Consider the following 13,659-nt stretch of genomic DNA (forward strand, 5'->3'; position numbering starts at 1 on the left):
CTTCCAAGCCACGAGTGACCTTGGGCCTGGGTTTGCATCCCTTGGGACTGTAAGATGGGACAATAGCAACATGCACGTCCCAGCCTGGCACAGGAGACAAAGCATCTCGGTGCCCTCAGACAAAGTGAAAATATAAGCTCAGTCGTGTCCGACTCTTAGCAACCCCATGGACTGCAGCCCACCAGGCCCCTCCGTCCATGGGATTTTCCAGGCAAGAGTACTGGAGTGGGTTGCCATTGCCTTCCCTGCAATGGACGTGAGTTTGAGTAAACTCCGGGAGTTGATGCTGGACAGGGAGGCCTGGCGTGCTGCAGTCCATGGGGTCGCAAACAGTGGGACACGACTGAGAGACTGAACTGAACTGAACTGAGAGAGGGCGCCCCCTTCAGGCAGGGCCTCAGCACTTGGGCTCAGCCGGTCCCCACCTCATCTGCTGCTGAGCCCTGGATTCCCTGCAGCGAGGAGGAAGGCCAGGTGTGGCAACTCCTACCCGGTCTTTCAGAGGTTAAAGAAGGCACTGGTAGAAGGTTCTTGATGTAGAGGAAGTGTTCAACAAAGAGAAGCAAATGTTATTGTTAGTGTACGGTTCTAGTGTGTTCAAACTTAAATGATGGTGTTTTATTGGAATCTTGTTGCATTTAAAAATTGATACCTCTAAAAATCAGAGTCTTCCTGTATCCACAGGCAAGTCACTCTGCCTCTCTGAGCCTCTCTTTCCTCCTTTATAAAATAGGGGATAATAACTACCTTAAAGTGTTTGTTGCTCAGTCGTGTCCAACTCTTTGCCACACTATGGACTGTAGCCCCCAGGCTCCTCTGTCCATGGGATTCTCCAGGCAAACATACTGGAGTAGGTTGCCATTTTCTTCTCCAGGGGATCTTCCTGACCCAGTGATTGAACCCAGGTCTCCTGCACTGCAGGCAGATAATCTTGACCATCTGAGCCACCAGGGAAACCCCCACTAACAGTGCCTACCTCACCAAGTTTAAATGTAATCATTTGTCTGTAATACTCAGCATAGAAGCTGGCAAATAGCAGGTGTTGAATGCATGATAGCAAATTTTGCTGTGATTGTCATTGATTCTGTGCAAGTCTTTACCTGGCCTTCTCTGAACACTACCCCCTTTCTCTCCTGAAATGCTCAGCCAGGTGCCCTGACACTTTGTGTGGCTGGCATTCACGGGCACAAACGTGTCCCAATCACTCACTTTCTCTTTGCACCACCCAGCTGTGCCTGCGAGGAATAACTTAACTCGTGCCCACATAGTGTGCTTTGCCAGCCCACGCAGGGCTGAAAGCCTGCCAAGGCCTGACTCATGCTAGGAGCACAGCCCAGGCCCGTTTTCAGCCATAGCAGAACTCTTGTCTACCCCTTGCCTCCAAGCTTTGTGGGGGTGTGCCCTGGAGCATGCACATTTATTCATTTAGAAATGACATGTTTATTATATGTGATATGCACATACAACTTACTGTACTAATATACCCTGTTATAAAACAGCCCTCCCCGAAATTGACTTATTTTAAAAGTTGATAGAAAAACATAAACACGGAAGACAGTTGGGATGCTTTCTCCCCACTCTCCATCATCTGGTGTGCTGACTGTCCTTCAGGGGCCCCTGCTGTCATGTCAAACACCCTCTGTGTGAATGGACCAGGTGGACAAGGAGGGTCAGCAGACACAGGGCACCGGAAATGCTTTTGAAAAGTGGAGGGCCCTTTGATTTGGCAAATGAACCTCCTAAATGATCCGTGTTGATAATATGTGGTGGCTGGAGATTTTGGTAAATGGGATCATGACCCTGCTCTGAAGGAAACACCACAAGTATTTGTGACATGCTCAGCCCAGCGTGTGGTTCATGGAGAGCAGCAGTGGCATCTCCTAGGAGCGCATTAAATGCATAATCTCAGGCCCCAGCCCTGACCTGCTGAATTGGAACCTGCATTTTGACTAGATCCCCGGGGAGTCATATGTACATCCATGTTACCTTACTCTAGACAGGGGCAAGCAAACTTTCTTAAAAATTCTATTTTTTTTAAGAAGAATTAAGAATTCTTTTTAGAGAAGGAAATGGCAACCCACTCCAGTGTTCTTGCCTGGAGAATCCCAGGGATGGGGAAGCCTGGTGGGCTGCCGTCTATGGGGTTGCACAGAGTCGGACACGACTGAAGCGACTTAGCAGCAGCAGCAGCAGCAAGAATTCTTTTAAGAAGAATATTTAAGGTGTACAACATGATGATGTACATTTCACTATATATATATAGTGAAATGATACAGCAAAATAATTAACATATCATCTCCTTTTGTGTGTGCTGAGTGCACCTGAAATCTACTCTTTGCAAATTTCCAGCATTCAGGACTGTGCTGTTAATTATAACCATCACGCTGTACCTTTGACCCCTAGACTTATTCATCCTACATAACTGCAACTTAATTTTTTTCTGTAAAGAGCCAGATAGTAGTGGCTTTGCAGGCCACAACTCTGAATCTTAGGAATGAGCCTGACTGGGTTGCAGTAAAACTTTATTCACAAAAAAGAGTAGTGGGCTGGATTTGGCCTGTAGGCCATAGTTTGCACCCCCTGCTCCAGACTTCAAGTTTACTGTCTAGAACATAGACAATTTATTCACTTAACATATAGGATCTTTGCTGCCATTTGGAGGTTGTAGAGGTCTCTTCGTAACACAATATATATTTTCTGGTCTCTTAAAGGCATTACTCTCCCCTCAACCCTACACATGCACACATACACCCACTGTGCTCATGGTGCCTGCGGGTTCAGCAAAGATCTATTTCTTTCTTTCTATTATCTATCTATCATCTCCTTTAGTTTCTTACCTTTTAAAAATTGTCATTTATTTACCAGTAAGTAAAATAAAGTTCCCTGCCCCCCACCACCATTATAAAAGGGACAGTAGAGGCTGGTTTATTTCATACTTTCCAATTCAGGCATATCTGTATCTGTGTTTAAATTTCAGACCTGCTTCTGTGTGACCACACACTGATTATTTAATCCCTCTTAACTTTGGTTTCCTCATCTGAAAAATGGAAATAAATCAATACCTTCCCTCATACAAGTGCTTAGAACAATGCCTGACACTTAAGCGCTCAATATACATTAAACTACCATGAGATCACTATAGGACGCTCAAAAACACTGAATTGGAAGGTATAAAATTGTAGCAAAATGACTTCCCAAAAGATAACCCCTGCGACCTTCAGGGCAATGTCTTCCAGTCTTTTTTCTAGGCATAAGTTTAAAATTTTTGCTTAGTGGTGCTCATTCCTAATTATTTTAAATGGTATTTTTGACCCTGAAAAAAGGACAGCGATCCCATTGGCCATGGAAGACAGGCCACCCAGAAAGGAAAAGAATCAGGAGGCATGGACGGCTGTGACACCTGTGCTTCGCTGTTCTGTCTATAATCAGCAAGCACTGCCCAATGCGTGTCCATTAGGAACAGCCAGCAAGTGCGGTGTGTTAAGACCTTGCCAGCATTATCCTGGCTCATCCTCATACCATCTGCAGCCTTGCGGGGTAGAAACTGCCATCCTATTTTCAGATGAGTCAGTCCAGCACAGTGGTCAGCCACACTGGCTCTGATTTAAGTGTGTTAGGGCTGCTACAACAAAGTTCCAGAGATGGGGTGCCTCAAATAGCACAGCTTCACTGCCTCACAGTTCTGGAGGCCAGAAGTCCCAAGTCCAGGTGTTGGCAGAAGCCGTTCCCGGAAAGGCACTGTCCTCGGCCTGGGTCTCCAGGCCTCTCTCCTTGACTTGTAGATGCCGCCTTCTCCCCATGTCTCCGCACATCACCTTCCCTCAGTGTGTGTCTGTCTCTGTGTCCTCACCTCCCCTTAATGTAAGGACACCAGTTGTATTGGATCAGGGCCCACCCTGATGACTTCATTTAACCTGAATCACCTTTAAGGAGTCCCATCTCTCAACACAGTCACATGCTGAGGTCGTGGGGGTTAAGGTTTCAGTACACGAGCTTGGGGGAGCTGCAATTTAGCTCATACCAGGCTCTAGAGTCAGCCAGCTAGAATGCCTGGGCTGGCATTCTATCTCCACTGCTTACTCACCACTTAATCTCATGAAGCCTCAGCCTCCTCATTTATAAGAGGGAACTAACAACATCTCCCATGTGGGTTGCTGCAGGAGGATGAAATGAGACACTTAGCACTTGGCACGGTGCTTGGTCAGCCCTCTGGTTATTGGGAACGAGGGTAGCAGGTGCTGGGGATGCCCCACTTGCAACCCTCATTACCCAAGTGCCCACGAGGCTGCCGTGGGCTGGACCACCCATGGGGACAGCTCATCTGATCGAGCACACCCTCGTTCTCTGCCCGGGGAGTTCTCTATGCTACCCAAGTTGGCTCAGCCCAACAGGACAGTGCTAAAGTGTCCAACACTGAATGCCAACGGGGGCACCCCTCAGGCCCTGAGCAATAAGATGCAGTAGTTAAAAAGTCCAGTTTCCCTGTAGTGGTCACTCTCAAGTGTATTCTATTAATATGTGGGTCCCCAGCATGACTGAGCCCTAGCTACTCACAATGCCAATTAAAGCAGGCTTTGATGGTGTTCCTCCTTCCCCTGACTTATCCTTCCGTTTATGATTCCTGGGGTCACCTCCCAAATAAGCCATCATACCCAAGTCCTTGCACCCAAGTCAATTCTAAAGGAAATTAGTCCTGAATATTCATTGGAAGGACTGATGCTGAAGCTGAAACTCCAATACTTTGGTCACCTGATGGGAAGAGCTACCTCGTTTGAAAAGACCCTGGTGCTGGGGAAGATTGAAGGCGGGAGGAGGGCATGACAGAAGATGAGATGATTGGATGGCATCACCAACTTGATGGATATGAGTCTGAGTAAGCTCCAGGAATTGGTGATGGACAGGGAAGCCTGGCGTGCTGCAGTCCATGAGGTCCCAAAGAGTCGGACACGACTGAGTGACTGAACTGCGCTGAACTGAACCCAAGTCCTTGCCTCAACATCAGCTTCAAAGGTGTCCCACCTGAGATAATGAGGAACCTGGGTCCCAGAGCAGCTCTGAGACTTGATGAGGGTGCAGGCAGGGAGTGCTGGGCCTGAGGTCTGAACCGTGGCTTCTCTGGCTCCAAAGCCAATCACCGTGTAACATCTCTAGTCCTGTTTTCCCTCATTCTGTTTATTCTCTCATATTTCTCTCCTCTTCTGTGCAACCATGGGCAGGAAGGCGTTTTATAAAGAAGGAAAAGCTTCTCCTTTTCTCTCCTTAGAAACATAACCTAAGGCAATCTCCCTGTCTTTCCCCCTCGACCTTCATGCCACCTCCACTCCAGAGTGGGAGGCACCAGAGGACCCGCGAGGGGATCCTGGAAAGCCCAATGGGGCCAGGAGTGGACCCATCTCAGCCCACGAGGTTTACCTAGGTCAAGCCCCTTTTACTGGACACAATAGAAAGCTAAGTAGCCATGGCTCTTGTCCTGAACAAATGAACAGTTTTACAGGAAAAAACTCTTCCTTTCCTCACCTGGAAAATGGGGATAATAATAGCTCCCTTGTCAAGAGGTTGTTGTGAGAATTAAATAAGGCTGTGCTGGCATTGGGCTTAGTACGCAGTAAGGCCTTAGTTAGAGGTAGTTGTTGTTAAAAAAGTTAAACAGAAAAGCTTCTTGTGGGCAGGACAGGAAGGAGCTGTCATTTCTGTCTCGGCAATTGAACCTGGGTCTTAACGATGAGTACGAGTTGAAATTATTAAGCTGCTGGTAACCATGATGCTCCCTGAATGGGGAGAGCCTGTCCAGGAGAGCCTCTGGATCCAGCTATGCCTAAAGCCAGGACTTCCTTTGTGGCTTAAACAATTTGGTGTTAAGTTCCCGTTGCTTGGAACAGGAGGGACCTGACATAAATCCTTATCTTCTTTTACACAAGTTCTCCTGTCAGTTGTCAGATAAATATACCTTAATGTTTTAACTGTCCTTTCTGCCTAGACCACACACAAGTCTAACCAACAATGTCCAGCATGACTGGCTGTCTGGTTATACCCACTGTGGCCCTCGAGTGTCCCAACTGAGATCCTAGGTATCATGGGGCAGGGACAAGCCATCCCTGTGCCTGGTCTGAATTCTGGACCCATGAGATCTGTGAGCATGATAAACACCAGTGCTTTGAGTTTTTACACAGAGACAGTAACTGAAATACCCTCCTACCCTCCATGCCCGTGTTCATGAAGAAAAAGATAACTCAAATGCATGGCACAAATAAACAATCTTTAATTTCAATAAACAGCTCCCCATTATACCAGACAACACGCTGTGGGAAGAGATACAGAAGCATCCAACAGAGACAGAGAGAGATCTATTCTAACTACACTAATTTCTTAGCACAAGAGAAGTGACTTTGGTTCACACACAAAACACAGCGAGACCCTCAGAGTGTGACAAGAGGGAGACTCTTGGGTGGGGGCGTGGTGGGCGTGGTGGCCTTTTTATTCCATGTAACTGTCCTCTGCAGGTCTTTTGGGAGTCTCAATCACCATGGTTCGGTCAAAAAATGTTACTTCTGCTCTATCATATTCTATTAACTTGCTATTCACACACGCTACTGTTACTGAGGTGGGGTCTTGACACACAGGAGGGTGGTGAGTGAAACTTCACTGACAGGCAAGGCAGACAGGAGGAGTGCTCAGGCCTGAGGTCCCGGCCAGTGCCTCGCGCACCAAGGGGACACACAGGCACACACACACATACACACGCTCACCTGAGGGCACACACGCCAGAACATCTACACACATACCCACGGGGAGTCCCCAGGGAGAAGCTAACACAAGGACGGCTTCAGGGAAGCCAGGAGAGGCTTCTGACACTGGACTATGTTTTGTTGCCGTTTGGTTTCTTCAGATAGTCTAATCTATGTATCACACCCACTAAAGAGAAGACAAAGTACTTACACGTTGGGGCCAAGGTAGCAGGTTTGAGGAACCTCTGGGAACAGCAGGCTGTTCGGGAGTCACCCAGTGGGTGCGCATTTTGGGTTTGGGGGTGCGGTTAGGCCTCCCAACACTGGCCAAAGTGAAAGTGAAGTCAAAGTGTCAGTCACTCAGTCATGTCCAACTCTGAGACACTGGCCAGACTCTTGGAAAACTTCATCTCAGTGGAGGTTGGCACCCTCGGGGAGGTCTTTTCTCTGGCTTGAGGGTTGAAAGAGCATTTTAGGGCAGAAGGATCCAGTAGATTAAGCACTGCCCATAAGTCTCATGGCAGAGCCCGCTCAGCTTGCGGCTAATGGATGGATGGGGCTTCTGGAAAGTTCTCAGGCCCCACTCCTCAAGGGTGGCCAGTGTGTGATCAATAGTCAGTGTCCTCTTGGTTCTGAGAGGAGTTGGGTGTGTATGGGTGTGTGTGTGGTGTGTGTGTGCAGATGGAACAGTATACACATATGGCATTTTTTTTTGTCCTAAGTTTTCTTCCTTGTTTCCACAGATGACAGCTGCCGTCCCCGTGGTCCTCAGGTCACCTCCAGCGAGGCAGGGGACACGCGGTCGCACTCGGCCCGGGACCGCAGGCTGTGCCACTGCTCCACGGCCGTGCGGTGGGCGCTGAGCATCCGCCGCCAGTGGTTTGATTCCGAGGGGCCGGAGGAGTACTGGCCGATGACGATCCTCCCGATGAAGTCGTTGCTGCTCTTCATGTTGTGGCCGAACACTAACCAGAGGGGCAGGGGAGGCAGGACAGAGGCGTTAGTCTCCATACGCCTCGACGGCAGGCGCGAGTCCTTGTTTTCAGAACACTGTTTCTTTTAACCCCGGAAAATTCCCCGATTCCCTCCTCATCCTCCCGTAAGTCCCTTGGCTGCAGCTTTTGACCTCTGACCCTGCAGCCTCACCACGCTGCCCTCAGGGCTTGACAGCCGGGTAGTCCCGGTGGACCCGCCCAGCCACCACTGGAGTCCCGCTGAGTGCTCGAACCAGGTTCTGAAGGCCGCACTGCTGAGGCAGGGGCTGGAAATTCTCTGTGGGGGCAGCCTGTGCGCTGTAGGCTGTCCAGCAGCACTTCAGGCCTCTACCACCAGCTGCCATTTTCACCCACAATCCCCAAATCTCCACACAGGGCCCAGTATCTCCAGGGCGTCAATTCACCCCAGATAAGAACCACCTGGTTAAGCTGTAGGTCATGAGAACAGACATCCTAGATGAATCCTAGGGCTTCCTTCATAGCTCAGTTGGTAAAGAGTCTGCCTGCAATGCAGGAGACCCTGGTTCGATTCCTGGGTCGGGAAGAGCCTTTGGAGAAGGGATAGGCTACCTACTCCAGTATTCTCGGGCTTCCCTTGTGGCTCAGCTGGTAAAGAATCCGCTGCAATGTGGGAGGCCTGGGTTCGATCCCTGGATTGGGAAGATCCCCTGGAGAAGTTTGGAAAGGCTACCCACTCCAGTATTCTGGCCTGGAGAATTCCATGGACTATACAGCCCATGGGGTCACAAAGAGTGAATCCTGGCTCTGTCATTGGACAGCTCTGGGACCCCTGAGATAAGCAAAGGAGCCCCTCTGACACTCAGTTTCCTCCTCGGTTACACGGGAATCTTAACTACCTTAGGAGCCTGCACTGAGATTCTGGCACTTAATGTTGTTCGGTTGCTAAGTTGTGTCCGACTCTTTGCAACCCCATGGACTTTAGCACACCCGACTTCCCTGTCCTTCACTGTCTCCCAGAGTTTGCTCAAATTCATGTTCATTGAGTAGGTGATGCTTTCTAACCATCTCATCCTCTGCCACCCTCTTCTTAGTAAGTGCAGCCTTGGCACTTAATAAGTACTCAACAAACACTACACTGCTCTTTCAATCCTCAATTTCTACCTGTTGACCTTTATGAAAGAGACAGGCTGCAGAGGCAAGGTTCCTGAGAGAAAGGGCTCTGGCAATTTCTTCTCCCTTTGTTGCACGGTATGTCCCTTCAGAAGGCTGTTAATTCCCATGCAAGCTTAATTCGTGTCTTTCAAGCCTAATGAGATAGCTTGATTTATCTTTCCAGCCGAGTTCTGCCTAATTCCTTATCTGCATGTGGGGAGTCAGGGCATGCCATCTCACTGACGGGAAAGCAGGCTGTGTTTGTCTGTGTTATAAATGAAGGACTACAGAATGGGGACTATCAAAGATTCACCCAGCGTGAGCAGAGCACAGGCGAGCAGATCCCAGAAGGGGTGCCCATTATCAAACAAACCAGCTAAAATATGCAACCCAAAACAGAGACTGAATGCTAACAAATCTCTGTTCTCCTCTGTGGGATTCACATCAAGAATTCCAAATGATAAAAATAAGGGGAAAAGAAGAAAAGTGGAAAAACAAAAACCCTATCCATTGTTTTAAGCCCCAAAAGACCAGAGTGAACTGCGGTAAGTTCACTCCATCAACAGTGTCCCATACCTATCAGCTCCACGAACAAAAACTGGACCGCGTTCATTTTTCATACATCTGGTAAAGTGGCCACTATGCGTAGGTAGACCTGATTTATAGGGAAACCCCTTACAGAAGAGAAAAATTAGGACTAGTCTTTGCTTAATAAAGGAAACTGCTGAGAAGCTCTCTGATGCATCTGAAAAAACAAACAAGCACAACTTCTTTGAACAGGCAACATGCAGGACTCTTGAACCACACCTCGTAGGGAATGGAAGGTTAAACTTTCACCAAATGAAAACAAGTTACCAGAGTCCCTTTTCCTGTAGGCCTCACATCTAAAGCAAGATATCAGGAGACCATTTCAGGCCCCATTTGGGCTTTTTCCCTGGGGATAAAATGTTCTATCTTCCTCTGCCTCTGCAAAACTCAAGAATGAAAATGGAGAAACAGCCTAGTGGTTTTGCTTCTTTGGGAAGTGGTTTTAAGAAAAGAAATCTCAAATATTCTCAGGTACTGTTGGTGAAAGAGGAAGCAGTTTCATCTTTTGGGCAGAGTATCTGCTCAAAATAAGAATGTCATTGCTTAAGACCCACCAATTCTACCTCCAGAGATCTGTCCCGTAGAATTACCTGCACGAAGGGACAAAGATACACATAAAAGAATTATCCACCGTAGCAGGGGCTGACAAACTGGAGCCCTCAAGCCAAACCTGGTCTGTACCTGTTTTTTGTAAATAAAGTTTTACTGGAACCTAGTCAAATCTGTTTGTTCACACAATGCCTGCAGCTGCTTTTGTGCTACAGCAGCAGAGTTGAGTAGCTGCAAGAGGGACCGTGTGGCCTTCAACGCTGAAAATATTTACTATCTGGTCCTTTACAAAGATGTTTGCCAACCCCTCCTCTAGAACATCATTTGTGAGCATGAAAAATGGAAACAACAAAAACACTTCACGAGCAAGTGTGAGTGAGGCTGTTGATATCCTGCCCACTGTGGAGGCTACCCCTATCCTTTGTTGCTGACATCCCACGGTGAGCACCTGCTGCGCTCTGCCTGGGACATGCCAGTGTATGCTGACCACGTGACTTTCGCAGGGGCCTTGGGCCACACAAGAGCAACTTGACCTCAGAAAAGGCTGGGGACTAGGGTCAGCCACCCAGACTGTCAGCCATGCTTGCACAACTGACCCCTAAACCAAATTCTAGACACGAAGCCTTCAGTGAGCTTCCCTGGTTGGTGATCCTCCGAGCATGTTGCCACACGTCATTATTGGGAGAATGAAATGCTGTCCACGTGACATTTGTAACTCGTGCCTGGTCTCTCCTGGACTCTGCCTTTTGCTGGTTTGAGTCTGTATCTTTTCACTGCAGTGAACTATAACCATGAGTATAACAGCTTTTCCAAGTTCTGTGAGTCCTGGAGGATCAATGAACCTGCCAGTGGTCCCGCCTCCCAAGCTCCAGTTACCCCCTCATGGATCATCCTTCACTCGCCTGCCTCCCTTTCTGGTCTCACTTGCCCAACCTCTTATCAGTATTTCCTGGGATCACCTTCCTAGTAGCCTGCTTGCACCCAAGTCTTGTCTTAGGATCAGCTTTGGGAGCACCCAGACAAACACTGGAGAGGACTAATAATTTCTGATGTGACAATACCATGGAAACCAGCACCATGGTTAAAAATGAGACAGACCTATATATACAAGATGGAAACGTCTCCAAGACATATTGCTAGGAGACAAAATCTAGTTGCAAAAACAGTATATGTAAACACAATCTCTTTTTGCTTAAAAAAAAAGAAAAAAAAATGATATTGGGTTGGCCAAAACATTTGTTCAGATTTTTCCATAAGATCGTATGGAAAAACCCAAAAGAATGTTTTGGTCAACCCAATATATAGACTAGAAAACAATATCTGGAAGACTATTCACAAAATTGTTCAGAGCAGCTCTCTCTAGGGAAGAGAAACAGAACTTTCTACTTTCTGTACTTATTATATAAGTATGTACAGTTTGAGCTTCTAACAAGAATATATAATTTTGGGGGAAAAAAAACAAAGGAAAAAATAAGCCTCTATTAGAGAATCTACATCAAAATCAGCAGAAGGGGCAGAAGTATGAACGGAAATCTGATAGCCTACGCTTCTTATCCCAATGTGCAAAGTAACTTGGCTTGGTGAATCATTCAGCTCTTGAAGGGTGGTCGCTCTTCAGTGATTCAGCCTTTCTGACGGGAAGCAGTCGTTGCTACGGCCATCTGAGCTAATTGGCAGGCTTCGGGACTTGCAAATCACTTGGAAAAGTTATGGCAATCTTAGCAGTCTTTTAAAAGCCAAACATTTAAAATGCAAATTGTAATACCCTGAATAAAACTAATGACTTCTATCATAAACGTTGTCTGGGAGAACATCAAGTTGGCCATCTCGGTCAATTCCAGGGATTGTGTTGGTGGAGAGCATAGGGAATTACACTGGATATTGACTGAATCCAGAGAGCGGCTCAGAGACAGGAGGCTAGATATCCCTGGCCCACTCCACCCTGTACACAAGGAAGCCAAGTCACTGAGCGAGCTGGTGGCAACATGCAGTATTTGCAGCAAAAAAAAAAAAAAACCCTGTATATGAAGTAAATTCCTCATAACTAGATCCCTATATTTCTCCTTTTCAAAAACAATAATATCTAGAAATTTTATTGTGAGGCACCCCAAATATCCCCACTGACTGTCATGGGGACTCATTTTACTACCATCATTAGTATATATCTTCACAATGTATATGCTCTAATTTATCCTCATGGTCTGGAGGGATTTTCTGAACAACCTGAAGAATCCAGAGAGTGACAGAAAGGCACAGATGTCAACAAGGACCTATTGTATAGCACAGGGGACTATACTCAATATCTTGAGTAACCTATAATGGAAAATAATCGAAAAGAATGTGTGTGTACGTGTATAACTGAATCACTTTGCTGTACACTTAACACAACATTGCAAATTAACCATATTCAATTTTTAAAAATGCATAGATGTCACAAAGTCCAAGCACAAAACCTATGCAGAGGGGGCCTCACACTTTCTCTTAGATCTTATTTATTCTTCATGAATTTAGACATAATTCAAATATACGTGGTCATCGGCTTTCCCCATCTGGAGTAATTTTAATCAATTTAGTGGACCGTGACTACCAGACAGATATCAGAACTTAGAGTAGTACAGGGCCATTTGATGAAGGGGCAAACAATCCTTTCCTCCTTCACAGAGCTCGGGGATGGTCACTGTGTGATCATTTATTTATTTATTTGAACTTTTTATTTTGTGTTCGAGGATAGCCGATTAACAATGCTGTAAGTTTCAGGTGAATAGCAAATAGACTCTGTCATATATATACATGTATCCATTCTCCCCCAAACCCGCCTCCCATCCAGGCTATCACATAACACTGAGCAGAGTTCCATGTGCTATATTAATATAATATGTCCTTTTTGGTTATCCATTTTAAATACAGCTGTGTGTGCCTGTCACCATCCCTTCCAAAGATCCCTTCCACCTAGAAACTGTAAGTTCATTTTCTAAGTTTGTGAGTCTATTTCGGTTTTGTAAATAAGTTCATTTGTATCACTTTTTAGATCCCACAGACAAGAGATGTCCTATGGTATTTCTCCTTCTCTGTTTGACTTAATTCACTCGGTATGACTCTGATGGTTCACTGTTATGGGGGCTGCTCTGAGCCCCTTGGTCCATCCATGTTGCTGCAAATGGCGTTATTTCATTCCTTTCAATGGCTAAGTAATATTCCATTGAAAGCCTTCCTAAGAGAACAATGGAAAGAAGTAGAGGAAAACAACAGAATGGGAAAGACTAGAGATCTCTTCAAGAAAATTAGAGATACCAAGGGAACACTTCACACAAAGATGCGCACAATAAAGGACAAAAATGGTATGGATCTAACAGAAACAAAAGATATTAAGAAGAGGTGGCAAGAATACCCAGAAGAACTATACAAAAAAGATCTTAATGACCCAGATAACCACGATAGTGTGATCACTCACCTAGAGCCAGACATCCTGGAGTGTGAAGTCCCATTAGGCCTTAGGAAGCATCACTATGAACAAAGCTAATGGAGGTGATAGAATTCCAGCTGAGCTATTCCAGAATCCTAAAAGATGATTCTGTTAAAGTGCTGTAGTTAATATATCAGCAAATTTGGAAAACTCAGCAGTAGCCACAGGACTGGAAAAGGTCAGTTTTCAATCCAATCCCAGAGAAAGGCAATGCCAAAGAATGTTC

General features: G+C 46.4%; 1 protein-coding gene across 3 annotated transcripts in view; it reads right to left on the minus strand.

The window, feature by feature from the left end:
• Nucleotides 1-6,237: 6,237 nt before the first annotated feature.
• Nucleotides 6,238-13,659, minus strand: part of SYT17 (synaptotagmin 17) — an 88,216-nt gene continuing 80,794 nt past the window's right edge. For 2 of the 3 annotated variants that reach the window (XM_005224748.5, XM_005224749.5), the window contains exon 8: nt 6,238-7,690. In XM_005224748.5, the coding sequence (XP_005224805.1) occupies nt 7,494-7,690 (197 nt within the window). In that variant the 3' untranslated portion in view covers nt 6,238-7,493. The remainder of the gene's footprint in view (nt 7,691-13,659) is intronic. The other variant, NM_001193210.1, reaches the window with a different exon arrangement.

The sequence above is a fragment of the Bos taurus genome, chromosome 25 (genome assembly GCF_002263795.3).
Source record: "Bos taurus isolate L1 Dominette 01449 registration number 42190680 breed Hereford chromosome 25, ARS-UCD2.0, whole genome shotgun sequence".
NCBI classification, from domain to species: Eukaryota; Metazoa; Chordata; class Mammalia; order Artiodactyla; family Bovidae; genus Bos; species Bos taurus.